At 31.8% G+C, this 25,234-nt stretch overlaps 5 protein-coding genes across 5 annotated transcripts in view; 3 read left to right on the forward strand and 2 right to left on the reverse strand.

The window, feature by feature from the left end:
- LOC126740445 (TAR DNA-binding protein 43) overlaps positions 1-3,354 on the forward strand; it is a 43,123-nt gene extending 39,769 nt beyond the window's left edge. The window contains exon 10 of the mRNA XM_050446473.1: positions 3,199-3,354. The gene's annotated coding sequence lies outside the window, so the exon portion shown is untranslated. The remainder of the gene's footprint in view (positions 1-3,198) is intronic.
- Positions 3,289-10,170, reverse strand: LOC126740448 (PR domain zinc finger protein 4-like). The gene is made up of 5 exons (XM_050446481.1): positions 9,992-10,170; positions 9,758-9,941; positions 4,078-4,233; positions 3,787-4,018; positions 3,289-3,726 (listed from the first exon to the last, which is right to left on the reverse strand). The coding sequence occupies exons 1-5, from the start codon at positions 10,118-10,120 to the stop codon at positions 3,504-3,506; spliced, it is 924 nt and encodes a 307-aa protein (XP_050302438.1). The 5' UTR covers positions 10,121-10,170; the 3' UTR covers positions 3,289-3,503.
- Positions 10,171-10,224: 54 nt separating this feature from the next.
- Positions 10,225-12,452, forward strand: LOC126740450 (39S ribosomal protein L44, mitochondrial). The gene is made up of 4 exons (XM_050446482.1): positions 10,225-10,415; positions 10,468-10,704; positions 10,757-10,959; positions 12,030-12,452. The coding sequence occupies exons 1-4, from the start codon at positions 10,340-10,342 to the stop codon at positions 12,423-12,425; spliced, it is 912 nt and encodes a 303-aa protein (XP_050302439.1). The 5' UTR covers positions 10,225-10,339; the 3' UTR covers positions 12,426-12,452.
- On the reverse strand, positions 12,443-16,621 carry LOC126740452 (signal peptidase complex subunit 1). The gene is made up of 3 exons (XM_050446484.1): positions 16,462-16,621; positions 16,257-16,403; positions 12,443-12,669 (listed from the first exon to the last, which is right to left on the reverse strand). The coding sequence occupies exons 1-3, from the start codon at positions 16,492-16,494 to the stop codon at positions 12,562-12,564; spliced, it is 288 nt and encodes a 95-aa protein (XP_050302441.1). The 5' UTR covers positions 16,495-16,621; the 3' UTR covers positions 12,443-12,561.
- A 594-nt stretch (positions 16,622-17,215) lies between these two features.
- Positions 17,216-20,901, forward strand: LOC126740451 (probable 28S ribosomal protein S26, mitochondrial). Its single transcript, XM_050446483.1, has 3 exons — positions 17,216-17,498; positions 20,293-20,540; positions 20,594-20,901. The coding sequence occupies exons 1-3, from the start codon at positions 17,317-17,319 to the stop codon at positions 20,851-20,853; spliced, it is 690 nt and encodes a 229-aa protein (XP_050302440.1). The 5' UTR covers positions 17,216-17,316; the 3' UTR covers positions 20,854-20,901.
- The last annotated feature ends 4,333 nt before the right edge of the window (positions 20,902-25,234 follow it).

The raw sequence follows: 25,234 nt of genomic DNA on the forward strand, positions 1-25,234 counted from the left end.
AGGTTGGATTTATAGTAAAATAGCTGACCACCTAAAATGTTCAAAAAAATGGTTTTCTATGCACTCAAACACTTAAAGGAACATAAAACGTACGAAAATATTCCACGCAAGAGAAGATCTAAAAAAACCAGCCAACGAACTGATGAAACTATTGTTCGAATGGCTAAAATGAATCCATTTTTAACCTCCAACCAGATTAAAGAACTTTCTCCAGCTATCGCGATATCATCACCTATTTGGACGAGTATCCCGCAAGAAACCACTGCTAAAGAAGAAAAATCACCAGGCTAGATTAAAATTCGCTAAGGACCATATTAATTGGACAAAGAGTGGAAAAAAGTATTATGGTCTGATGAGACCAAAAAAATAAATTGCATTGGTAGTGATGGTAGAATATTTGTGAGAAGACGAAGGAGTGCGAAAAATAATCCGAAGTATACAACCAGCACAGTCAAACATGGAGGTGGAAATATAAAATTATGGGGATGTTTTTCGTGGCGTGGTGTTGGTCCATTAGTGAAAATTGACGGTATTCTTGACCAAGAAAAATATATTATGGAGAACCACATGTTGCCGTTTGCTAATGAAACTTTGCCGGTGTCTTGGGTTTTGCAACAAGACAATGATCCCAAGCACACGGCTAAGTCTGTAAAAAAATGGTTTGACGATAACCATGTTAATGTACTTGATTGGCCCTCATGTAGTCCGGATCTCAATCCCATTGAGAATCTTTGGAGAGACCTGAAAAAACTTTTAGAACATAAAAATATTAAAAACCTTTAAGATCTGGCGGAAGACAAAGAAGAAATCGGATACCACTAGCGAGATGTCAACATCTGGTGGAGTCAATGCCCAGGAGATGTAGAGCTGTCATTGAAAATAAGGGATTTGCCTATCAAAATATTGATTTATTTAGGGTTTAGAGTTCTTATTTTGTTTTTTTACATTGATAATTCTTTGGTTTCTAATTAGTTGTCCAATTCAATATTTGTATAAAAAATTAACTTTTTTTTAAAAGTATATATGTGAAGACAAATCCACCAAATTTATGGTAATATTACAGGTAAATGTTAGTTACGACAATGGGCGAGAAATTTAAGAATAAACAATTTTATTTACAAAAGATTTATGATTTTTATTAATTTATTCACACTGTTTCTAATTAGTTGGCCACCACTGTATATAATAATTCTAATAATACTTAAAATAAATACATTCTGGGTTCAAATGCCCGGAATAAAATGAAAAATGACTCCAAAAATCTGTAATTTGTAAAAAATTATTTAAAAATACCTGGGAGAAAATTGTATATGGCTTGATATGCCTGGAAACAAATGGAAAAGTTAGTCAAAAGTTTAAAAGATATTAGAGATTACTTGAAATTCCTGGAAGAAATATGAAAATAGCTTTAAGTGCCCGGAATAAAATGGAAAATGGCCGCAAAGACCTGGAATAGAAATGAAAAGATGTCAAACATCTTGGGTAGGAAATGACGTCAAATATAAGGACGAAACTTGTGAAATAAAAATGAAAATAGCTTGAAGCGTCTGGAATAAAGTTGAAAAAAATTGGTTTAAGTAGCTGGAATAGAAATTCTTGAAAAAATCTTTATAATTACAAAAAAAAATGCGGCTCATAACAAGAAATGCCTGGAAAATGGAAACAATTACTTTTGGCGTCATAGTGAATCTGTTTAATTAATTTGAGTGTCGAACAATTACTGATAAATGCTATCCTCCATAAATTGTGTGTGTCCTTTCCTGATTGTCGGGTGAAACTTTGACCCTTTTTCATGTATGCTACAGTAAATGTCTTTGAATTATTTCACAGTTAGGAAACTGTATTTTCGTAGACCTATAAGCGCTGTAGGGCGTAGGCTGTAATAGTATAAACACTTCCAGCGACTAATAAGAGTAAGTAGGTATTTCTTCTTTCGTTTCAGGTCGAATAACAATTTTTTCAAAAAATTAAGTACTTTTTGTTTGCTTTTTTTGTTTTTAGTCCTGGTTGCACCATCGTATTCCTTATGTTTTGTAAAACGAGTATACTAGAATTCTGTGATAATTTTATAATTTTCCAAATCAGCGCCGCCATTTTCTTCCGCTCGGAATCTTTTCGATCTTGATGGACCTGGTTGTTGTTCGGACGACATTATAACCGCCTATGCACACTATAAAAACTCAATCAACTAAACGCAAATAGTAATACCGAACAAACCACTACCGAAATAACAACAAACAAACCCTTATTTCGGCAATTGTATATTTCCGATACTGTCATATATATCAGTCGCTCGGATGCCAGGTACCGTTATCATGACCGATATATCGGTCAACCGTTCATACTGCAAAGAAAATTTTAAACTTTGTCCTATATTTATGTCAGTCGTCTAAGGGGAGTGTTTATTATGATATCATATATATCGGTCAGCCGTCCATGTGTCAATTTATTATCTGACATATATATATGACAGCAGTACCGAAAGGGTTAACAAAGCCATTAAGGTGAAAGTGTGCATCATCGGTAAACAAAATTTTTTTCGAAAAATCGACATTCATTTGTTGTTTTATAATACCCAAGAAGAAAATGTACGGCGCGTCGCATGGTCCACTGGCTTTAATTCTTGGGTCAATTGAATCTTATAGGCATGTAAATGAAGATCTTTTGTTAGAATTCGGTGGGTATTGCTCTTCGAAATGTGCACGATGACTGATAGATGTTCCCGGATTCTCGCCAACACTTTCACGCACTGCGGCAATATTTTCAACAGAACGGCTAGTACGGTGACGCACTGGTGTTTTTACATCCACGACAGAACCATTTTGTTCAAATTTATCAATTAGTCTTTGGACGGACGGTCGTGTGATTTGGTGCATCGTGTCGACCAAAAATGCCCCGCAATTTACGAACTGTTTCCGCAAAACGTTCTCCATTTAGTGTTTTTTAACAATAATAATTCGTTGTTCGACCGTATATCGTTCAGTTTTTTTTTTGACATTCTGCGATAAAAAAAGAATGCTGCGCAATTCAAAACGTGCGTTCCTATTGGGACACCCTATAGTACCTATAAAGGCAAAAAAGTTAGCAACAGTATGCAGAGGTCGTTTAGAAACCCCTGATGTATAATTTGAAATTTTGATTTTATTAGCCACCCAGTTTTTTTCCGTGCCATAATATTCTTATCTTTTTTTTATTTAGGGTGTAAAAAGGTGTCAGAAGCAGCTATGGAGAAGCCCGATCGTTGGATGAAGTAAGCACATTATAAAGAGGATGAAAATAAACACACCATAGATATTAACATTTATTTTTAATACAAAAGTATCAAAAATATAAAGTTTTTATGAAAATATATAATTTTTTTTATTTACAACACCTTACAGATACTGGAGATTAAAAAATCTATTGTAGAGTCGAAAAACCAACTGTTGTATGTATTTTACGAGGAAGACAAATAATTGTAAGGGCTTTAATAAATAAAGCACTTGATAAACACAATATTCTTCTTAATCCATTAAAGTTACATCTTCAATTTTCACGAAATCTAGTTCAATAAACTCGTTTCCCTCATCTTCCTTTGCACAATCGACTTTATGCTTCTCAAGAGCGCTCTTTGTATAAAACCATTTGTCGCATACGGGACATCTCGGTTTCGTCTCGCCATTGTGCATAGTCATGTGAATCTTTAAATTGTATTTTGTCGATAACGTTTTATTACAAATGTGGCACCTAAAAATAATAAAACATCCAAACTAATTGGCATTAAAATCCTCGTTAATGAAGTTTTACCTGTTTTTGCCATTTTTTTCGTGTACCTCCATGTGCTGATGCAAATTGTAACTTTGCACGAACGATTTTTTACACACGGGACATTTAAACAGTTTCTGTCCGGTGTGGGTTTGCAAATGCAAGTTTAAACTGTACTTATCCCTACACTTTTTATCGCATATTTGACATTTGTTTAGTAGCGTGTGGTTATACAAATGTTTCCTGAGGTCTACGTATGAAAAAAACCGTCTTCCTAAAAAAGACATCTTATGGAATGTTTGAAAGGTTCAAAATCAGTGGGATTGCACTTACGACAGTGAAAACAGTCAAAGTGATCCGAGTGTACTTTTGTATGGTATTTAGCGTTTAAAATGCGATTCTTGCAACCGGGGCAATCTTCTTCTTTAAATTTGTTCCTGTAGATTTTAAATTTGTTTCCCTTTTTTAGGTTATTGACAGATGGTAATTCTGCAATTTAAATTTAATAACCTAATATTGTATCAGCTCTTAAATACCTAACAAATTTGTACAAAAAAGATTGAACACTATTAACAAAATCAGTCAGTTTAAATCTTTCTTATAGCATGAATCATGGACAGAATGAGTAAAGAAATGTGAAAACTGCTAGTTTTATAATAAAGGATTTGTATGTATGTTACAAGATCACTGATATAAAAATTAAATATAGAAAATTTGTCACAAAGCACTAAAAGGTCCGGTCACTTTATGGCGATACCAAATCTATAATGAATATGCGACAATTCATAATTTTATGCCGAAGAAAAATGTTTTTACTTAGTTAATTTTATATAATAAATATATTTACTTTTACTGTGCTATTTTATCTATTCAATTTTATTTTAGGCGTAAATTTTTATTGGCTTAGAGCAAAGTTAGTCTATCCCAGGTAAGTTGTTTATATTTTTATCGGTGTGTTTATCGGCTCTATACCAAAATTTTTGTAGAAATTAATTACTAAAATCTATACAATAAAAAGTAAGATATTGATATTTTTCTTACTAGAGTGCCTGGAAGACATAAAATAATTTTTCTTTTATTAGAAATTGAATATCTTGACTTATAGTGGGTAAAATGTTGTAATTATTGATTTTTGGGATACTCCAATGATTTTTTCAACACTTTGGAAAAAATTAGTATAATCTATATATTTATCTCACTGGAGTGCCTGGAAAACATAAAATATATTTTCTTTTATTAGAAATTGAATATCTTGATTTATAGTGGCTAAAATGTTGTAATTATTGATTTTTGGGATACTCCAATGATTTTTTTAACACTTTGGAAAAAATTGCTATAATCTATACACTGAAAATTAAGATATTGATAATTTTCTCACTAGAGTGCCTGGAAGACATAAAATAATTTTTCTTTTATTAGAAATTGAATATCTTGATTTATAGTGGCTAAAATGTTGTAATTATTGATTTTTCGAATACTCCAATGATTTTTTCAACACTTTTTGGAAAACATTACTTTATTCTATACACTGAAAAGTAAGATATTGATATTTTTCTCACTGGAATGCCTGGAAGAAATAAAATAATTTTTCTTTTATTAGAAATTGAATATCTTGATTTATAGTCGCTAAAATGTTGTAATTATTGATTTTTCGGATACTCCAATGATTTTTTCAACACTTTGGAAAAAATTACTATAATCTATACACTGAAAATTAAGATATTCATATTTTTCACACTGGAGTGCCTGGAAGGAGTAAAATAATTTGTCTTTTATTAAAAATTTAATATCTTTTTTAATATGATTTTTAGTGTTGATTTACTTGTTGTACTACAGTAATGGATAGTCCGAACCCCGTATAATCCGAACGCCCCAATTGCGTAAAATTGATTCCATAATCTGAACACCGTGAATTCCGTAATCCGAACTGTCGGTACGTACGCGTGTGTGGGCGTCTAGTACGAAAAGATGATGCAACGTTTAATTTACGTGAGTCGTACATAATTGTCAGTTTGTTCTTGCAGCAAGACGTTGCGCGGTTTTATAGTTGTTTTGACGTATTTTATGGAAAGAGTAGAGATATTTAGTTGTGTTGTGAGTTGCACGCTGCATATATGTATATGTATCTCATACTTCATTTTAACCATGGATTCTAAACGTGAGCATGTCACATTAAGTCTTAAACAAAAGGCTGAAATTTTACGTCTGCTGGATTCCGGATGTTCATTCACGTCCTTGGCGACACGCTTTAATGACGGGAAGTCAACAATATCAATTATTATGTGTCGCGGACTGGAAAAGGGCTGCGAACAAGAAAAAGGATGCGCAAAGTGGAATTTTCTGATGTTGAAGATGCAGTTTTGTGTGTATACATGGTTTTTGCAACAGAGCACGACAGGCATCGATTTTAGAAGCAATCGTACTTCAAAAGGCTCGGCAATTTTTCACAGAAATGAAAAATGACGAAGGAATCAACTTCGAAGCTAGCAGAGGATGGTTTCAAGGCTTCAAACACAGATTTGGGATTCGCTCGTTGAAAGTTACCGGAGAAAAGCTACCGAGTGACGAAAATGCTGTGGAACCCTTTCGTATAGAACTCAAACAAAAAATTGAGCAACTCGCTCTTTCTTCAGAGCAAATCTATAACGCGAACGAATCTGGATTATACTGGCGCTGCCTTCCTGAAAAGACATTAGTAGACGCAGACGAAAAGGGTGCCCCGCCGGGTCGTAAAATCAGTAAAGGCCGAATTACATTTATGCTTTGCACAAATGCAAGTGGCCGACACAAGTTGAGGTTTCGGTAAATCAAAAAATCGAAGACCATTCAAAAACAGCAACCTACCTTTCTGTTACCGATACCAAAAAAGTACTTGGGTTGATCGAGTTATCTTCGAAGAATGGTTCCACAGTAAATTCGTACCAAGCATAAAAAAGTATCTTCGAATCAATCATTTTGAAGCGAAAGCCCTTTTAATACTGGACAATGCTTCAGCTCACAGACCAGGCCAAGAACTAGCCAGCCATGATGGTAATATTCAAGTAATTTTTTTCCACCCAACTGCACTGCACTGCCCTGGTTCAGTCGATGGACCAGAATGTGATCCAAAATCACATATCGAAAAAGGCTGCTGCAAGAGGTACTTGTACAAGATGATGAAAACATTGCGCAATGCTTAAAGGATGCTGTGTTTGCATTAGCCGAATTTTGGAGGCAAGTGCCTGAAAACTGGTGAGAAAATCGTGTTGTCAACTTCTTTCAAGAAGTTGACAACACAACAAAAAAGCGGTGATCTTATTTGATAAGTGTTTTGGTTGGGCGGAAGAAAATGAATTGCCACTACATAAAGTGATACTTCTAAGAAGAATTCGACAGAAGGCTGTCGATCTAGGCATCAAAGAATCTGTTCAAAGAACTCTAGGCAATTTTATTCAAAGAAAATATTAAGCAGCAATGAAGCATGTTCATATTATGTACGCGGTTAATTGGTTTCTTTAAAAATCGTAATTATTATCTTTTGTTTGATTTCCTGTTAAGTTTATTTTGAAATATGCATTTATGTATGCGCATAAATAAAGGTTTTTAAATCCATTATGTCCACAAATATGTTTTATGGTGAGAGTGCATTTGTATGGTGAAGAAAGTTATCTATAAACCGAACGTGTTCGGATTATAGAAATCATTTATTATGAATCCAATAATCCGAAAGTTTTGGTAAACCGGACGGGGTCTGCCAACTTTTTGTTCGGATTACTGTACCTATTTTTGAGATATTTTGTTCATTTCATGACAAATTTTCATTTGTCATCTCTAATAGATATGTAAATTGTTACTTTTTTACTTTGCTATGTGATAAAGGCAAATAAAGAAAATTATTACTTTTAACTCCTTGTTGCAGTACTAACTAGTTGAAATCATTTGGGTACCATATTTTTTAATTTTATTTTGGTCATTTAGAGCTTTTTGTCAACATCATTCCTAGGTAGCTTTTCAGAGCAAAATAAAAAATCATTTATGACAAAGTGAAAAATTGTCTAGATCGACTAGTTTTTTAAAAATTACATTCCACTTTTATGAAACAATATGTCAAGATCAATGATCAAATAATAAGTTCTTCACTAAATATTAAAACAGGTATTTCACAGAGAACAATTTTAGGACCTATCTTGTTTATAACATAATGGATGTGGTAAAACAATGGCTAGATTTAAATAAATTATCGTTAAATGTTGAAAAAACCAATTTTATTTCTTTTACTATAACAAATTTGAAAATATGTGTAATATCTGGGAATTGTGATTGACCAAAATCTGAGTCGACAGAACAGGTAGATTATTGGGACAATTAAAATTCGAAGACTCATTCATAAATTCTACATGCTTAGAGATTTTTTAAGCAGAAAATTACTCATACAAGTATATAAATGATTAATAGAATCATTACTTAGGTATGACCTTATAATATGGGGTGGAGCATACCAATCTAATTTGACACCATTAAAAATAATTCAAAATTATATTTTAAAAATAATCTACAGAGAGAGCAGACTATATCCTACTAGGGAATTTTATAATAAAGAAATCAATGATATACATTGCTATTATCCATAAGAACAAAAATTTTCACACATATTTAAAACACAACCACAACACAAGACCTGTTAAAAATAATCAAACAATTCATCTTAGGTTTCTTAACTATGTATCCCCAAAAATTTATAATTTGTTGCCAATTATAATAACTTAAAACTGTTTAACAAAAGATCTAGAGTATATATCAACACACACAGGAATTCCTTTGTTCAGGTACTTTCTCAATAATTGTCTCCTTTAAAGAATATTGTTTTAGTTTGTTAGTTTTGGGTAAGTGTGTGTAATATGGTGGCGGGTATCTGTTAAACGAGGACAAAAAATAAATCACTATTGCTGTCTAATCAAATATTATGTAACCTCAAGAGTACATATAGGTATATAAGGTATCTAGGTACTCAAAAAATATTTTTTGACCTATAGGAAGTGTAAACTGACAAAATAATTTTTCTGTAAACATGTACTTTTTAGAAGTACCTGCTTTAAGTTGTATTAATATTAGTATCTTTTGTATTATTTTATTTTTGTAAAATTGGTGGATACTGTTGGTGGTGTTGAACTTCGATTTGTATCAAACACTTAAAGTTTTATGAAATATGTGCATTTGAATTAGAAACTGTTGCAATTGTCCTATGACTCATGAATAAACTTAGATGTAAAGTTACATAATAATGATGATCGGAATTAGATTTCCTACTTCCTCAGCATTGGAGCTGTAAGATTCCTCAATATCATAAATGATTGATAGGCATTTTGATTATCTATGCTAAGAAACTCCTTGAATATGAATATAACTTCCTCAAATGCGGTAAATGTTCATGGCATATCCTATCAATATACCTAAGTATCATGTAAGTTTTGATTTTAGTGGTGTAGAGTTTTTTAGGACAAATTATATGATCACCTAAAGTGTGTCTATATTATACTTGTTAAGTCTGAAGGAATTTCTCTTTTAAATTTTATTCAATATCCAATAAATCCATCCTATAGGGGCTTCCACCCTAAGGGATATTTTAGGAATATCTCAAAATACTTATTTAATTAATACCTAAAAGTTTTTCTATTATTATGTTTGTTCTATAGCATATAAGTTGTTTTTTTTTCATAGTTTATGGACGAATTGATAAGGAAAAGTGAATTATAAATATATCATTGGAAAAGAAACCTGCTTATCAGTGGTGAGATATTTTATGGTAAATCTTCAATAATATATTTCATTTTTATTGCGAAATATATTTTTAATTTCTATTTTAAGCCTAAATTAATATTTGTATTTTGCATTTTATTCTGTATCCATTAAAATCTAAGAGTATATAAAGGTTGCTGTCTGAAATACAGAAATATTTCAGACAACAATCCATGTATTTTAGGGGCAATTATAGGATTTGAAAATACATCTATTATACCCAAGACATCTCCATTACCTTCTTTGTTATCCACATTCTCTGGTTCCCCAGCATTAGAACTGCAATCCATACTGTGTTGTGGATTATTAACTTTAAAATCTGCATCGTTCTGATAACATGTACTAATAAAATTGTAACACTGATACAGCTTGTCTAGGCATTGTAAGCATATTATTGATTCTAATGATCTCTTTATCAGGCTCTGCAAACAGGAAACTTTAAGAAGATATTGATGTTACATGAAAAACCTACCATTTGTGGAAGGCAGCATTGGATCATATCAAAAATATTTACGGAATTATATGTCTCTTCGTATATTCGTTGGCAGTTGGTAGGTTCTTGTTTAATAAGGCATAATCTGCAAATTTGTGCGGAAGACATCTTTGGTAAAAATGCACTATATTTACATAAATAAACATAAACAAATTTGACATTATATTTAGAGGTTAGGCAAGTGTCATTTTTATTGACAAATTTGACATCTCATTTATAGGTTATGTTTATAATTTGTGAGGTTCTTTCATTTTTTTTCTTCAATCTTTGGAATAATAATAAGAGTGCAATTTCTTTTATAGCTTCCTAGATTAATTGTATTTAAAGATGTCTTTGCTACGTAAATCCTTTTGTCTAGGTAGTCGATTACTAGCAAGCTCCAAAGCACAACATTTACTCACAGGTAGCACATTATAACCTACTATAGAATCCAGATTTCGAAAATTTCCCTTCAGATTCCAGAAGTATTAAGAGGTGGGTAGCACCAACTATAAGGGAAATCAATAAGAGACGTAAGGCACTCGGTCCAGAACCAGTTCACCGAAGATCCGAACATCTAGAATGGAACTACGATATGGAAGTTAAATGTTTTGTTAAACGACTTAGAGAACCGTTTGATGAGAAACTGCTAAAAGAGGCGTTTGTTCAAAGGGAGTGGGCTAACTTGCAAGAGTTTCAAGCTAAAGAAAAAGGTATTTGTGTCTTATTAACTTAGTATAGTACACATAAACTACCTAATTGTAGGGGATGAGTCATTCTTACCTATACTACACAATCATGAATTAGCCGAAGATGGTCAAAACCTTATTTATGACCACATAAAAGAAGTATATTCAAAGTCATATCCGCCAGACATAGTTAATGCTGTATGCAATTACCTTACCACCGATGAGATGCTCGGCTATATAGCCTTGCATTTGGGATTCAAAGACCTTGTGAAGTCTGTGGTGAGTATCGAATGTTTTAATGTTATAAGAAATAATACATTTAGAAAATGTCTTACAATATTCTTAGATATAACTAAAGCCTTTGACACATGCCCCTCTTGTTAAATTTTTTGAAGTAATCATCCAGACTATATGGTTCTAAAGTAACTAGTAAGTTTTTCACCCTTTGTTTAAACCTGTTTTGATTTCCTATAGTTTTTATTTCATGCAGAAGTTTATTAATACAATTTCAACTGGTTTGAACTAAATGTTGAAGCTTTCTAAAACACATATTTATTCTATTGCTATAAATGAATACTGTATCAAATTCTGCCACATCCTGGAACTAAATTCTCACAATCACTTAAACTTAAAACTTTTAACAAAGATTGTAGGGCAATCTTTTCTTAATCCTCTACTGTTGATTCAATTTATCTGTGCCCAGTAATTTCTGAAAAATTTTATTTTTGGGACGCCTGGACTTGTAAATCAATTTATTTGAACTAGAGGCCAATAGCTACAAAGGTTCTATTTCAATTACTTGAAGCCCTTAACAAAGTTTGTAGAGCAGCGTTTTCTTAACACTGTACTTTAAATTTCATTCATTTACACCTGGTAGTTGTTGAGAAATTTGAATTTTTGAGATATCTGGGTATGAAGTTCAAATTATTCAAATTAGGGGTCAATAACTTCGAAAGTTCTATTCCTAAGTTTCACAAATTAGGCTCATTAAATTTGGATAAGCTTAAGCATTATTTAGCATGTTTCTTGTATAAGTTATTGAGACAAGGAAGCCACAGTATTTGTATGAAAAGTTCACAATTTATCCAGTACTCAAAACCCCCAGACACCCCACAATTCTCGCTGTACACCTACTTTTCTCACATGTTGTTCTCAAATCATTCAATAGTGAGATGCAAAATGTTTCTGTCAACTTACCCTGTAATTTATTTCCTTAGTTAGGCTTCGGTTATCTGTATATAGATAAATTGTACTTAATTTTTCTTCAGCATTCTCCATTAAGCTGCACTTCACTGTCAAGTAAAACATAACGACGTATTTATTAACTTAAAAGCCATTTTTATTTATAGGATTACCCTCCAGAGCCAAAAACCCTAGCGGACGCTTTTAGGGCAACCGTGGGTGCTCTATCGTTATCTTCCAAGGAGAATCGCGTACCATCTTTTATAAATGATTTTGTAATAGCTCAAATGTGCGACAAAGAGATCTATGACATCTGGACTCCCGAAAAACCTTACGATTATTTACTGAAACTGTTGCAAGAAAGAGGCATTAACGAAGTAGAGCCGAGACTGTGCAACCAGAGTGCGACAAACACTATTTTAGCAAACTACCAAGTTGGGTTGTATAACCCTTCGGATAAGAGTTGTTTAGGGCTGGGCTGGGGCGAGAACATACAAATCGCAAAAGAAACCGCCGCATTAGATGGAATCCAGAGGATTTATAGTAGTTATGTTAATAAATAAGTTGTAAATAAAATATGTTTGTTTGGAGTGTTGTACTGTTTTTAATATATTAAAAAAAAAATCATTATATCTTATGTGCGAACCATTAAGGACAATCATTATGTTATTAAATGCAATGGAATAGGTAAGTAGTAATTTATTTCTTTTTTTTAGATTTTGTGTTGTTTGTGGTCGAGTCTACATCTCTTGCTGGCTGCCAGTTCAGTGGTTTTCTTCTGTACATTGGCCAAGGTGGTATAGTCAGCTAAAAATTTTAAAAAAATCGCTTTTAGAGTCGAGAAAGTAAGATCATTTCTATATCTAGGAAGGATTAATTTGCAATACAAGTATAAACGTTCGTTCTTAAAAGTGCTAAAGGTTTCATCACTGAAATTACTGTTGGTACACATTAACCTTTCTGTTCTGGAAGTTGGGCTTTAATGACCATAATTGGTGCAGTAAATGTTGCATCTGATTATGAGAACAATTTCTCATTTTCTATTTTGTTAGTGTAGGTAATTTCTGCATTATTTTGTGTATTATTTATTTGTCTTTGTATTTCTTTTAATAGCCATTTCATAAGTAAATTTTAGGGTATTTTAAGTTAAGTATCTATAAATGGCTTTCTTTATAGCTGTCGATATGTGTAATGTATAAATAAATAAACACTTACTACTCGCGGCAACGTGAACTTACGATTTTATGAACAACTCATTAATGTGAACACCAATATTTTTCTATGTTAATTCTATAGTGTGAACAAACCGATATTTCGATAATGTGAATTTTAAGAAATCTTTAGTAATCCTGTGTAGACTTGTCTAGGCTTATTAGTGGATATTGGGTTTACGCATTTGAAACGTTGTTTGGTCATTTAGTTGATGCGTATTAGATAAGAGAGAGTGTCGCATCTTGCACAGTGGCCTTTTAAAATGGTTAAAATTAATAAGAAGTGTTTAACTCTTTAAAATTTTGGAAGAGCACAAAAATGGTATGAGTGTTACTGCACTAGCAAAGAAATATCAAATAGCAAAATCAACTATTTGTGCAATTAAAAATAAAGAAGAAAAAATTCTAAAAGTTGTTGGAGAGAGTTTAAGACCTAATGAAATAAAAAAGTGCAGAAAACCCCAAGATGGAAACTTTGCTGTATAAATGGTTTACCAAAGAGCGTGAACGAAATTTGCCAGTTACGGGTGAAATGCTTAAAGAAAAGGCTCTAGATTTACATAGAAAATTAAAACTCAACGATAAATTTAATGCAAGCGATGGATGGCTTCAAAAATTTAAATGGCGATATGGTATAAGGCTGCTTAAAATTGCAGGTGAAAAGTTGTCCTCGCAGCCTCACCTTTATTGAAGGCTTAATCTTAGGCAGCTTAATCTTAGTGAAGATCCATTTTATAATGCAGATGAGACGGGTTTATATTGGAAGTTATTGCCAGATAAAACCTATGTTGCAATTTTTGAAAAAACGGCGCCTGGTCTAAAAATAGCTAAACAAAGAATAACTCTTTTGGGGTTCAAATGCTACAGGATCACACAAACTAACGCCTTTAGTACTAGGAAAAGCAAAATCACCCAGATGTTTTAAAGGATTTGATAATCCAATAAAAGCACTAAAAATACCTGGATGACGCAGGAAATCTTTAAAAATTGGTTTTTTAAGCATTTTGTTCCAGAGGTAATTGAAAGTTTTGTTTGCTTTTTAATTTTTGTAAGACTAAATTGGGTTTTTAGGTTAAATCATTTTTACGAAGCAAAAACCTTCCTTTAAAAGCCGTTCTCTTGTTAGACAATGCCCCTTCGCATCCACCGGCAGAAGAATTAAAAACTTCTGATGGACACATTTTTGTTGTCTACATGCCCCCAAATGTTACACCATTAATTCAACCATTAGAGCAAAAATGTTTTGCGAATAACCAAACTATTTTACAGAAAAGGCCTATTAAGTTCAAAGTGTCAAGGAGTAGCTGAGGCCCTAAAAGAGATGCTAATATGCAATTGGATATGGCCTGGCAAAAAATAGAACCTTCAGTAATTTCAAAATGTTGGAATAATATTTTGGGAAAACATTTGGAGGAGGATGACCTACCTTTAGCTCGACTAAAAGGATGTGAAAAAATGATGTTAGAGCAGCTGCAGTTAATGAAACCATTACATTGCTTCAAACAATTGAACAGGTATTATTTAGTGCTAGTTACTCCTTTTAATTTTCGATTTTTGGAAATTAAAAGAAGAAAGTCTGTAATAGTTTTAGAATTTCATTGAGATATGATTGTTTTTAGATTTATTATAATCCCAAAGACATTGAGGAATGGAATATAGACACAGTGGAGAAAAATCTCGATAGCAATGATTCAGAAGATAGTGACTGCGAGATATTAACTTTTGAAGAAAAAAAAGTTATGCATTTGGAGGCTCTTGCAGCCTTGAAAATTGTCACACAATGGGCCAATCAAAACTATGTCGACATAAAGGACATTATTACACTAAAAGGTTTAGAAGAAAAGGCTGTAGCCTTAAACCTGTCGCAAAAAAAAGTGCAAACAAAAATTACAATCTTTTTTTAAATAAAACTTTTGTATAATGCTAAAAACTGTAATAAATAAATACAAACATAAATAAAGTACAATGTAGTTCCCTTTTATTTTAATTTTAGCTATTTTTACTATAATCTCCATAATGTGAACATTTCAGTAATGCGAACAAAGTCGACATTTTTTGAGCTCACATTAACGCGAGCCTACTGTAGTAAATATAGTAAGTATTCCATTTGAACATGAATGCGTAACTCTTGTTTTCGATGCAATTCTTTCTTTATTATGAATTTAAAGCTAAAATACACTAATCTTGTATTTGTTTAAAAATATAAGGAAAGTCAACAAATATGCTATTTTTCCTCTTCTTGCTGTACAATATAACAAAGAATTTATGATACATTTTCAAGTAAAAATTACATTCCAGATAAAGTATAACTCTCCATTTATTTTACTGTCTTACTATTTTTTTAATTATACTCTCCATTCTTCTTTAAGGATTGTTTAGTCTAAAGCTTATTATTGATACATTTGAAGTTCAGGAAATAAACTATTGTCAGCAGCCATCGAGTAGTAAAACTTTGTTTTAAATATTTTCCTTCTATACCCTGTGATGGCGACACTTTATTAGAGATTTATCTTAAATTTGAGTTTCTCTTCTGGTATTTTTCTTTTTAGAATTTTAAAGTGAAATGTGTTTAACTGTAGATTTATTATTAGATTTTGATTATCAGTACAGATTTATTTAAAATAGTATCACTCTTGCTCCAATTATTGATTTTAAAAGCACTGATTGAAGGAAAAATTTATAAAAATTAAATAATTAAAGACATTGAGTCTAGGACCAATATTTCATTTCAACTAGAACAATTCATCTTTGAGTGTTTTCAAACATCCTAGAAATGGTAATAAAAATATGAATGGGTTCTTTTATAGAGGAATTTATTACTTATGATTTATATGAGTATGGCTTTCTTAAGAATAGCAGTACTTTGAGAATGACAGTCAATCTGATTAACTATATTTAATTTCATTTGAATAAGAGGGAATCTATGGGTTTTTAAGGCTGTATTATCTCCTTAATGAAGCCATATTTGTTGTACTTGCTTCATGTTAATATTTTTAAGGTATCTGGTTTGTATACTTGTTTTCAAAAGAAAAAAAAATTTTGATTTACCTGGGAAGGGCGAAACCTGATTTCATTATTATATTATAGAAACAAGGTTATTGAGTTTTTAACCATTTGAGTTCAATTGATTTAAAGTTCTAGAGACAATTATTTAAAGTTATACTTTAGAGGTGCTCTACTTACAATACTGGCAAGTAAGAACCCTGATCCTAGAATGTAAACAGTTTGCGATAACTGCTGAATGGCATATCCCCAAATTAAGCCTACGATTCCAAAGAGAGCAATTATTATCCTGGACAGTTTTTCTGCTTTATGCTGTCCCTCAAAATCCTAGAAATATTTATTTGTTTTTTAAATCAAATACTAAATAATGAGGTTATATTCTTACCATATGTAAAGGAATACTTTTGAAAAAGTCCATGATTATAACATAGGGCTCAAAAAGTCTTAAATATTGAACCAATTTTTGAAAGTATTTGGAAAATTGTAGCAGTTGACGTGTATGTAACTAAAAGAATTGACACATACATAACCTAAAAAAATTAAATAGGGAGCTGCTACTGCAAAACTGTCAAAATCGTATAAATAAGAAAGTTCTCTGTTTCACATTTCGGACTTAATACAGAGACCACGAATTTTTAGGACTTAATCCTGGTATTACTACTGTGAGTCTATTAATATTAGGGAATTATTGCAAAAGTCAAATAGTGCTAGCAGTATTTAAGGAAAAAATACGGTTTGCTAATCCTAGCGTTATTTGGTGTTGCTACTTTACTATTCTATAACAAAAATTATTGTTCCGAGTCTTCTCAGACATAAAACAAATAAGAAAACCTCATTTTCTCATTTGGTCAGTTCATGTGTCATGATTATGATCTTCAAATGTCAAAACTGTCACAATAAGGAAGAAAAAATACTGAACCATTGTGGCGCAATTAAGCCTAAAAAATTGATTTAGGCAGTAAATGCGTTTTTGTTTGTAAATTTATCAAATATATTGTCCTTAAGTTAAGTTTTAATTTTATGTTTTAAATGCGTTTGATGATTTTTTTTAATTATCTAGGCGTATAAGATGTACAAAGCGAAAACACCATTTATTTGACATTTGACACATTTATCAGCTGTCAACTTTGAAACCTAACCTCAAAAAAAAATTGTATTTTTACTCCACTAACCTCAAACTAAATTAACATTAATATTGTTTAAAAATACCCCTTAAACAGCGATAAAAAGGGTCTCCACGATGTTTCGTTTAGCAACGAGGTTTAACGCCCCAAAAATATCACCGCAAGCGGTAAATACGTACACAACAGTCTTCGGATTCGAGATGAAGTTCGACCCTGCCCTGGTGCCCCAGAAAAAAAGCCACAGAAAGCCCCGATGGATTCCAACGGCAAAAACCAAGAAGTTCAGAGTGCCTACCAGGTAAAGAACTCCAGTCAGCAGTTTTTTTTTTAATAGTTAAGCAACAACACTAAAATTTTTATAATCTAAACTTTAACACAAGAATTATAGGCCATTACAGACATATAAGCGAACCTTGTTTAAAAAAGGCCAGTCTTGTGGCGACCATAGTATGGTGATCTTTATGTACAACAGTGCAATCAGTAATGGCATATTTATTTATTTATTTATGCATAGGTCAAGCTCATTATGAAATATTCAATTAAAATTAAATCAAACAGACCCAACTCTTAGCTAAAGAGACAATATGCTAATAAGTATTTATACAACAAAAAGAAAAATATCCATATAACACAGGACTAGACAACTTACATATCATATGAACAAAACAATAATCTCTACATACCAGTAACATATTACATTCAGAGAGCTGTCATCTAAATATACTCTTAGTCGAAAAATAGTCAAGCTTATCAGTGTAGTAATTTGCAAGTTGAAACCCCCTGGAAATGAATGTGTTGAAGCCATCATTAGTTTGGAGCATAAAAAGAATGGTTATGTCTTTTACACTAATATTTATCCTTCCCATCAACTCAGGGCTAAAATGCAATGAGTGCAATAATTTACAAAACATGTCCCGATCCCTATGCATATGATGAATCTGGAGAGTTGCAATATTAAGAGATTCCTCTACCCGACAATAAATAATGTCATCTACAGCCCTATGTTCCTTAAATAAAATAGATCTTAGAAGCTTATGCTGCACTCTTTCAATAGCTTGAATCTGAACATTGTAATGGAGGCTCCAAACACATGAAAAATAATCAAGGTGTCGACGCACAAGAGAGCACAACAATAATTTGATGGATGTTACATTAAGAAAATCTCTTGGACAACACCTAACAAAATTGAAGATTTGAGGAGACTTTGTGATAATGATAACTGACAATTAAGTTTGAAAAAGTTAACCCCCAGGTCTTCAATTTGGGACACCCTAACCAAAGGATATTCATTTATGTTGTAGGTTATTTATTTTTACAGAGACATAATCTTATTCCAGGCAGTTAATTTTCTTTTCCTAATCATTACAGGCAATTGAGTTCTTTCAAACTGCGCATAAGTTTAACTGCCTGGAAGGAATTGGAAAATAATTACAATCATCTGGAAAACAGATAAAAAGAATCACTGCCAACGAACTGCCTGGAATGTGAAATATAACATTTTTTCTAGGCAGCGTAAACATGAAATGCTTCTAAGGATGAGAAGATTCTTAGATTAGTCAGATTGATTGCCAAGATGTTCCCAGATGGGGCTTCTTGGTAAACTGTCATATTGCTGTTACTTCCAGGCAGTTGAATGATGTCAAATAAAAATTAGAAGTTTCTTAAGGAATTTTGTAGTTCCTCCAAATAATTGGAGCACAAAATAATGTCAAGAACTGAAGTTGAAGAAGTAGTTCATTCTTGCAGTGGAGTTAATAATTCAAGGGGTAACTAAAAGTATTCCGGTCATCCTCCACTAAATTTATTAAAAAACCATCAATCCAACATGTTTCGGACATCAGAACAGGTCAGGGATAACTATTAAGGGATTCTGTTAAAGAAACTTATACATCGAATTCTAAGGCACTAGATGCATAAGTTTGACAGAACCCCTTAATAGTTATCCTTGATGATGGACCTGTCTATGTCTGAAACATGTTGGATTAATGGTTTTTAAATAATATTAGTAGAGGAATACTTAGCATAATTAGTAGAGGAGTACTGGAATACTTTCAGTTACCCTTTAATTCTAGGAATGTTCACTAGTTTAAATAATGATCTATTGAGCCAGTTTCTGAATATTCTGCTTTTTGTTTCATGCATGAGAATATTCTACTACATATTTTTTTACAAAGTAATATTTTCCCGGTAATCATATTACAGGCAGCAATTGGTTTCATTTTCTTCTTTTGTGTCATGATTATCAAAAACACCCTTAATCCTTTGACAATACTCCAAGAATTCTATAACATTGTAGCATAACTGATGAACTGTTAAATTCTAGATGTAGAATCCAGATCTGAGGTACCTCAAGGGTCAGAACTTGGCCCACTTTTATTTGATATTTTCAATGATGATGTGAGTCTCAGACCTAACTCACAATAAGTACTTCTTTATGCCAATGATCTTTAACTTCAAATAAACTCAAGAAATTACTGCTCAATACTCCAAAAAGAGTTTGGATACTCTAATTACCTAGTACAACATCAAAACAAATCTCTTATTATATAACCAAAGTCTTTTCATGATCTAGGATTGGTAGTAAACTATCCTTTTATCAACAATCCACCAGGCAAGATATTTAGCTTTATCTCTAAGCTGAGTATTGAATTTAATAATGTAGCTACTATTAAATGCCTTTTCTTTTACTTTATTAGATCAAGGCTGCAGTATGCCTCAAGGGCCCTGAATATAATCAATACATTGAGGTTCTTTTGAGGGTTTAGAAGAGGTTTCTAAAGTTTCTCTATTTTAAAACTCATCATCAAGGAATCCCATAGAAAGATTTACTTAATCTGTTTAATAATAAGCAATTCCTATGTACATCGTGACTGTCCTGAGCTATTACACAATATGACTGTACTCACAAATTGGCTGCAATTCGGATACATATGTTCATATACAAATAATAAATTCATATTTCAAAGAAGTACTAGAGGGTAGACTTTTTTTAAACTCCTATTCTCTCGATAATTACAGAAACTCAATGATGTGTATAATACAGGACCATAATCTATGTTTCTTATTATGCCGAATGCTTCTCATTATTTTAGGCCACAGATCCCTAAAGATGAGGAACTGGAACTGCTCAGGTTAAACAATAACTACAGGACACAAATCAAGTCCATAAGGGCATTTTTACGGGAAAAACACTCCACATTGTTCCAGAAAAGTTTGGACCCGGAGGAAATCTTGAAACTCTTTAGGGAAGACTTTGACGCATGTAAGGCGATAAACGACAAATGGAACGAGGAAATCCGTGTGATCAGAGAGAAGAGGATGGAAGAGATGTTGCAAAATGGTAAAGTTGCTTTCCTTGAGCGTTTTTCTTATTTATAATAATGGTTGCTTTAGATATTGAGTTCGCGCAAAAAAGGATGGAATTAGAGCTAGAAAAAAGACACCAACTGCAAGAGTTGGCCGAGAGTTTGGTTAGGAAAGAGAAAGATGTTTCAAGCAGTTTTATAACTGCTGAGAATATTGATGAGGCTATTGATAAAGCGTTGGAGTCATTTGTCGATTATAATTTTGCCATTGATGAAACGGGAGAGAAGATTGTGGGGAGAGAAACTCCTGTGCCAGTGATGCAGGAAAAAGCTGCAGCAAAGCAGTAACTTTTTAGATAGGATTCATTGAATAAATTAATTGTTTGTGAAGTAGTACTAAGCATTTTTCTTAAAACCTTATAAAAAACTTGTTGAGCAGTTAAAGAGTCTATTTTTTTCTGGTGAATTTCTTTCATAAAGCACCCTTGGGAATGTTCGATTTTTTACCACTCTCATTATGAAATACCAATTTTTATCTCCTTCATTCAGTTCAAAAATTAGAATAATAATTCACATACTATTTATGCAAAATTAGTCGTGCAGACTGAAATATGCAAATCGCAACTTATTCTGTAGCGCGTTTTTAATATTTAACATAAAAAAAACAGGCCCATTTTCAGCCCTAATCGTTCGGAAATCTGCACTTTTTTCACGCACGACCCTTTCTTATCTTGAGGACTTATATATACTATATACGACGTGGTGGTGGGGTTAATGTTGTATGCACTCCTTAATCAGATCAACATTTTTTTAGATTTATTACATTTAAGTATGTGAGGTGTCGTGTCGGGGTTTGCGCCGCACGAATTTATGTCAATGGGCGGTCGTAAATATGTTGTTTTACAGAATTTTTTTTTTGTTTAATTGTAAGTCCTATTATAGGAGCTTTAAGGTAGCAGCCATAGTAGCTTTAACCTCCTTTATAGGGCTTATTCCATTTCAAATTGGCCGCGTGTTGTTTGTCAACGTTTAAATATGTTGTTCCTTAGTGGTTCCATGAAATTTAAATGTGTTGCTAGTATCAGAGTCTATATATTTCAACAAGTCCGCTTATTATGCCTAGTTTAATAATAATAATCCTTATATTATTTCATAAAAATAATGCAATATGTAGGTACTACAAAAATTATAATAATACAGTGTATACAAAAAAATTATGAACTCAAATATTCAATCAACGCTGATACCTTTTAAAAACTGATATTACGGACCATTATCGCACGATAGCTGTTTTGAATAAAGAAGGAAAACAGACAAGTCAATCATATAATATTTACATAACTGATGAAAACAAACTAAAATGTATTCGGGGGTAATTACACAAGTGCTTAAAAATTGTCGATAATTTTCATATTTTGGCGAAATATTTTACTTTTGGGCTATTTTACAAAATATGAAAATGGCCGAATGTTGCTTTTCAAATAATATACACTTGAATGCAATATTATGTTAAAATTTTGGTAAAAGGTACGAGTTTAATTTAGGGAGAACATTACTAAAATAACGACTAAAACAAATTTCAATCAATCAATGCTTTATTGTCAAGAAATTGTTACAATTTATAGACAAAGCTGTAAAACAGAAAAGACACAAAAATACAAACAAAACACAATTAAAGAAAAGAAAAAGAAAACAAAATTAAAAAAAAATAAATAAATAAATAGAATAGAATATCTACAATATGTACAGATTAATACAATTTCCCACATAGCAAACATATATTATATGTAAATGCTATGTATATTCATAATATCCTGACGTATATACATACAATGTCTATTTTTAATGCTCTGTTTATTTTATGGATATGAAATAAATATACATTTGTCACACATTAGGTAATACATGAAATATACTATTAGTACGTACTGTGAATATCCTGAATATACTAGATATTTAAACTATATTCAAGAGTTATATTCTATGGATGTCTCATAAACATCTATTATATTCTATGTATCTGTTACATGTATCTTTATAGAATATACAAATACAATTTTTAATAAATTAATATTGATCTATAATAAATATTTAATATATATAAAAAATAGCATAAGTAACTTTAAGGTCTTAAACTAGTTTGTGAGGAATTGAATATTGAGAAAACATATTTTTACTTAAATTCCAAATATATATTTATTTATTCATTTGTAAGTATGACAAAATAAAGCAGATATTCGTTGGTCAAGAAAACTCTAAAAAAGGAGGAAGGCAAATAGGAGGAAACATTCAGCACAAAAATACTGCATTACATTCACTACAACTTTTAATTTTAATAAAAGAAAGTTCGCGCCGATGTTTGATATGTTTTTCTGTATTTTTTTTATTTATAAACAAAATTAGATCAAGAAGTAAACGCTGTATAAAATAAAACTTTTTTGTATATAAACGGTATATTTCGGGCGGAGGAACATTACAAATATAAGTAAATATTACAATTACATTAGAACCAATGTAGTTTTTTACATACCTACACTTATAAAACAAATATTTAAAATTATCTATTGTTCTTAAGGCATTCTAAAAGAAATTAATGATTTTATTGTTTAACTTAAAATTAAATCAAATAACAAAATGTGTAAAGGATAATTCCCTTTGCCAAACGGAGTTTGGAGAGTGTCAACATAGACTGCAACTGAAAAAGGCTATAAAAAAAATTGTTTTATTGCAAAATATGGTCGCCCACTTTGTCCATGAATACATGGCAGATGCAAGTGAAAATATTCATTAAAAAAATTCTTGTCTATATTTTAACTCTTAAAATATGAAATAATATACCTCATCTAATCCAATATGGAATTTTCTTAACATGATAAGTAGGTTCAACACCCAAAATGTAAAACAAACATTACACAATACGCCTTTGCCCGGGATCACCTGCACCGTATTTACTGTACAGCAAATTGTTGTTGTTAAAACAAAACAAAAGTTGTTGTACAGCAAATACTGTGCAGGTGATCTTCGGTTGAATTCTCGACATTGTCTGTTCTTTTTTATTAAAGACATCAAAGTGACTTTCCTAAAATGACGCCAAGAGACGTCATTGTCGATGTATGTATCAAAGGTATAGGCGACGGTAATGTTCACAAAATATATACATTTATTATTTATACTTGAACATAAAAAAATTAAGTTAATCTCAATGTGTAATATATATACATAGAACATACACGATATTTTTTGCACTTTCTGGACTTTATAGGTATATACAGTGGATATCACATGCTATGTGGGTTATAAATTGTAAGTAGTCAAAAATAATATTATAAAATATACAATTTAATGTAAGTATACAATGTCAAAAAAAAATCTCTCTATGTTAAAAAAAAATGTAAAAAATCTATAAAAAAGTAAAAAATTATAAAAATCCTAAAATAGCTACACAAAGCAGTATACCTAAACATGTACAGATAGTAAAAATACATAATCAGCTAGTGCGAAATTTCAAATCAATGATTACAAAAAAAAATCGTTACCTGTGTAAAAAGCTCTATCCAGTAAGAATGCTTTGAATGCTTTAGGAAATGCAAAAAAAGATGTGATGGATTTAATTTCCAATGGCAGATGATTGTGCATTTTTTTTGCATTATCTAATATCGAACTTTTGACCAACTCTGAATGTGGAGTAGGCAGGTATAGATCATGTTCCGTGTTTCTAAGTGGATAACTATGGGAAGGCCTATCAGATGCTGAACTGTTTGCGTATTAGACAAACGGACTCAAATATGAATAAAGATGGAAGAGTTAATATTCGAAATTTTTTAAAGAAATGCTGGCAATGACTCCTGTATTTAAGTCTCAGTGTATAACGTAAAGCTCTCTTTTTTAGTCTAAAAATACGGTCAAATTGAGTTGCACTACATGTACCCCAGAATGGAAGGGCGTATCGAAGGTGCGATTTAAAAAGGGCAAAATCTGTTCTGCAAAAACTGTTCTAGAAGTAGACAGGCTAAGCTCCTTAGAAATTGATCTTAATGCAAAACAAGCGGAACTTAATTTTCTTGATAAGGAGTCAATATGTGTGTCCCATTTTAACGAGTTGTCAAGAGTTAGCCCTAAAAACTTTACAGAATCAACTTCGTCAATTGTTGCGTTACCAAGTACAAAAAATTGCAAGGTATTTTTATAGGACAACATTTTAGTTTTGGAAATTTTGAGACAAAGGAGATTAGAGTCGCACCATGATTTGATAGTAGTTAAATAACTTCATACGGTTCTATGAAGTGTAGAAATATCCGGATAACCCCAGGTAAAACTAGTATCATCAGCAAGTAGACAGACTTTACCGTTAATATTTAAATTACCAATGTCATTAATGAATATAAGAAACAAAATAGGGCCAAGTACGGAACCTTGAGGCACTTCACTTTATATTGGCTTGCAAGAAGACATAGTCGAATCAATTCTCACAGCTTGATTTCTGTTATTGAGATACGACTTAAACCATTCAAAAGGCGCTCCTCTGAACCCGTAATATTGCAACTTTTTTAATAAGATGTCATGATTAACCCAATCAAAGGCTTTAGAAAAAACGCAGAAAATTGTTGCTGTAGGGTGTTGGTTGTTTAAGCTAGGATATACATTATTAAAAAGAGAAAACATAGCATCATTTGTGCATTTGTTATTTAAAAATCCAAATTGATGGGAAGTAAGTATTTTATATTTTAGC

Source organism: Anthonomus grandis, chromosome 9, assembly GCF_022605725.1.
Source record: "Anthonomus grandis grandis chromosome 9, icAntGran1.3, whole genome shotgun sequence".
Taxonomy (NCBI): Eukaryota; Metazoa; Arthropoda; class Insecta; order Coleoptera; family Curculionidae; genus Anthonomus; species Anthonomus grandis.

Coding starts and splice junctions, on each gene's coding strand:
- LOC126740448 (XM_050446481.1), bottom strand. CDS start 10,120: ATGTCTTCCGCACAAATTTGCAGATTATGCCTTATTAAACAAGAACCT. Junction 4,234..9,757: donor GAATGTGGATAACAAAGAAG/GTAATGGAGATG, acceptor TTTAAATTGCAG/AATTACCATCTGTCAATAAC. Junction 4,019..4,077: donor CTTTGACTGTTTTCACTGTC/GTAAGTGCAATC, acceptor TGTCTTTTTTAG/GAAGACGGTTTTTTTCATAC.
- LOC126740450 (XM_050446482.1), top strand. CDS start 10,340: ATGTCTTTGCTACGTAAATCCTTTTGTCTAGGTAGTCGATTACTAGCA. Junction 10,416..10,467: donor AGCACAACATTTACTCACAG/GTAGCACATTAT, acceptor ATTTCCCTTCAG/ATTCCAGAAGTATTAAGAGG. Junction 10,960..12,029: donor AAGACCTTGTGAAGTCTGTG/GTGAGTATCGAA, acceptor TTTTATTTATAG/GATTACCCTCCAGAGCCAAA.
- LOC126740452 (XM_050446484.1), bottom strand. CDS start 16,494: ATGGACTTTTTCAAAAGTATTCCTTTACATATG. Junction 16,404..16,461: donor AAAGTATTCCTTTACATATG/GTAAGAATATAA, acceptor AAATATTTCTAG/GATTTTGAGGGACAGCATAA. Junction 12,670..16,256: donor GGTTCTTACTTGCCAGTATT/GTAAGTAGAGCA, acceptor TAAAATTTTTAG/CTGACTATACCACCTTGGCC.
- LOC126740451 (XM_050446483.1), top strand. CDS start 17,317: ATGTTTCGTTTAGCAACGAGGTTTAACGCCCCAAAAATATCACCGCAA. Junction 17,499..20,292: donor AAGTTCAGAGTGCCTACCAG/GTAAAGAACTCC, acceptor TCATTATTTTAG/GCCACAGATCCCTAAAGATG. Junction 20,541..20,593: donor GGAAGAGATGTTGCAAAATG/GTAAAGTTGCTT, acceptor TGGTTGCTTTAG/ATATTGAGTTCGCGCAAAAA.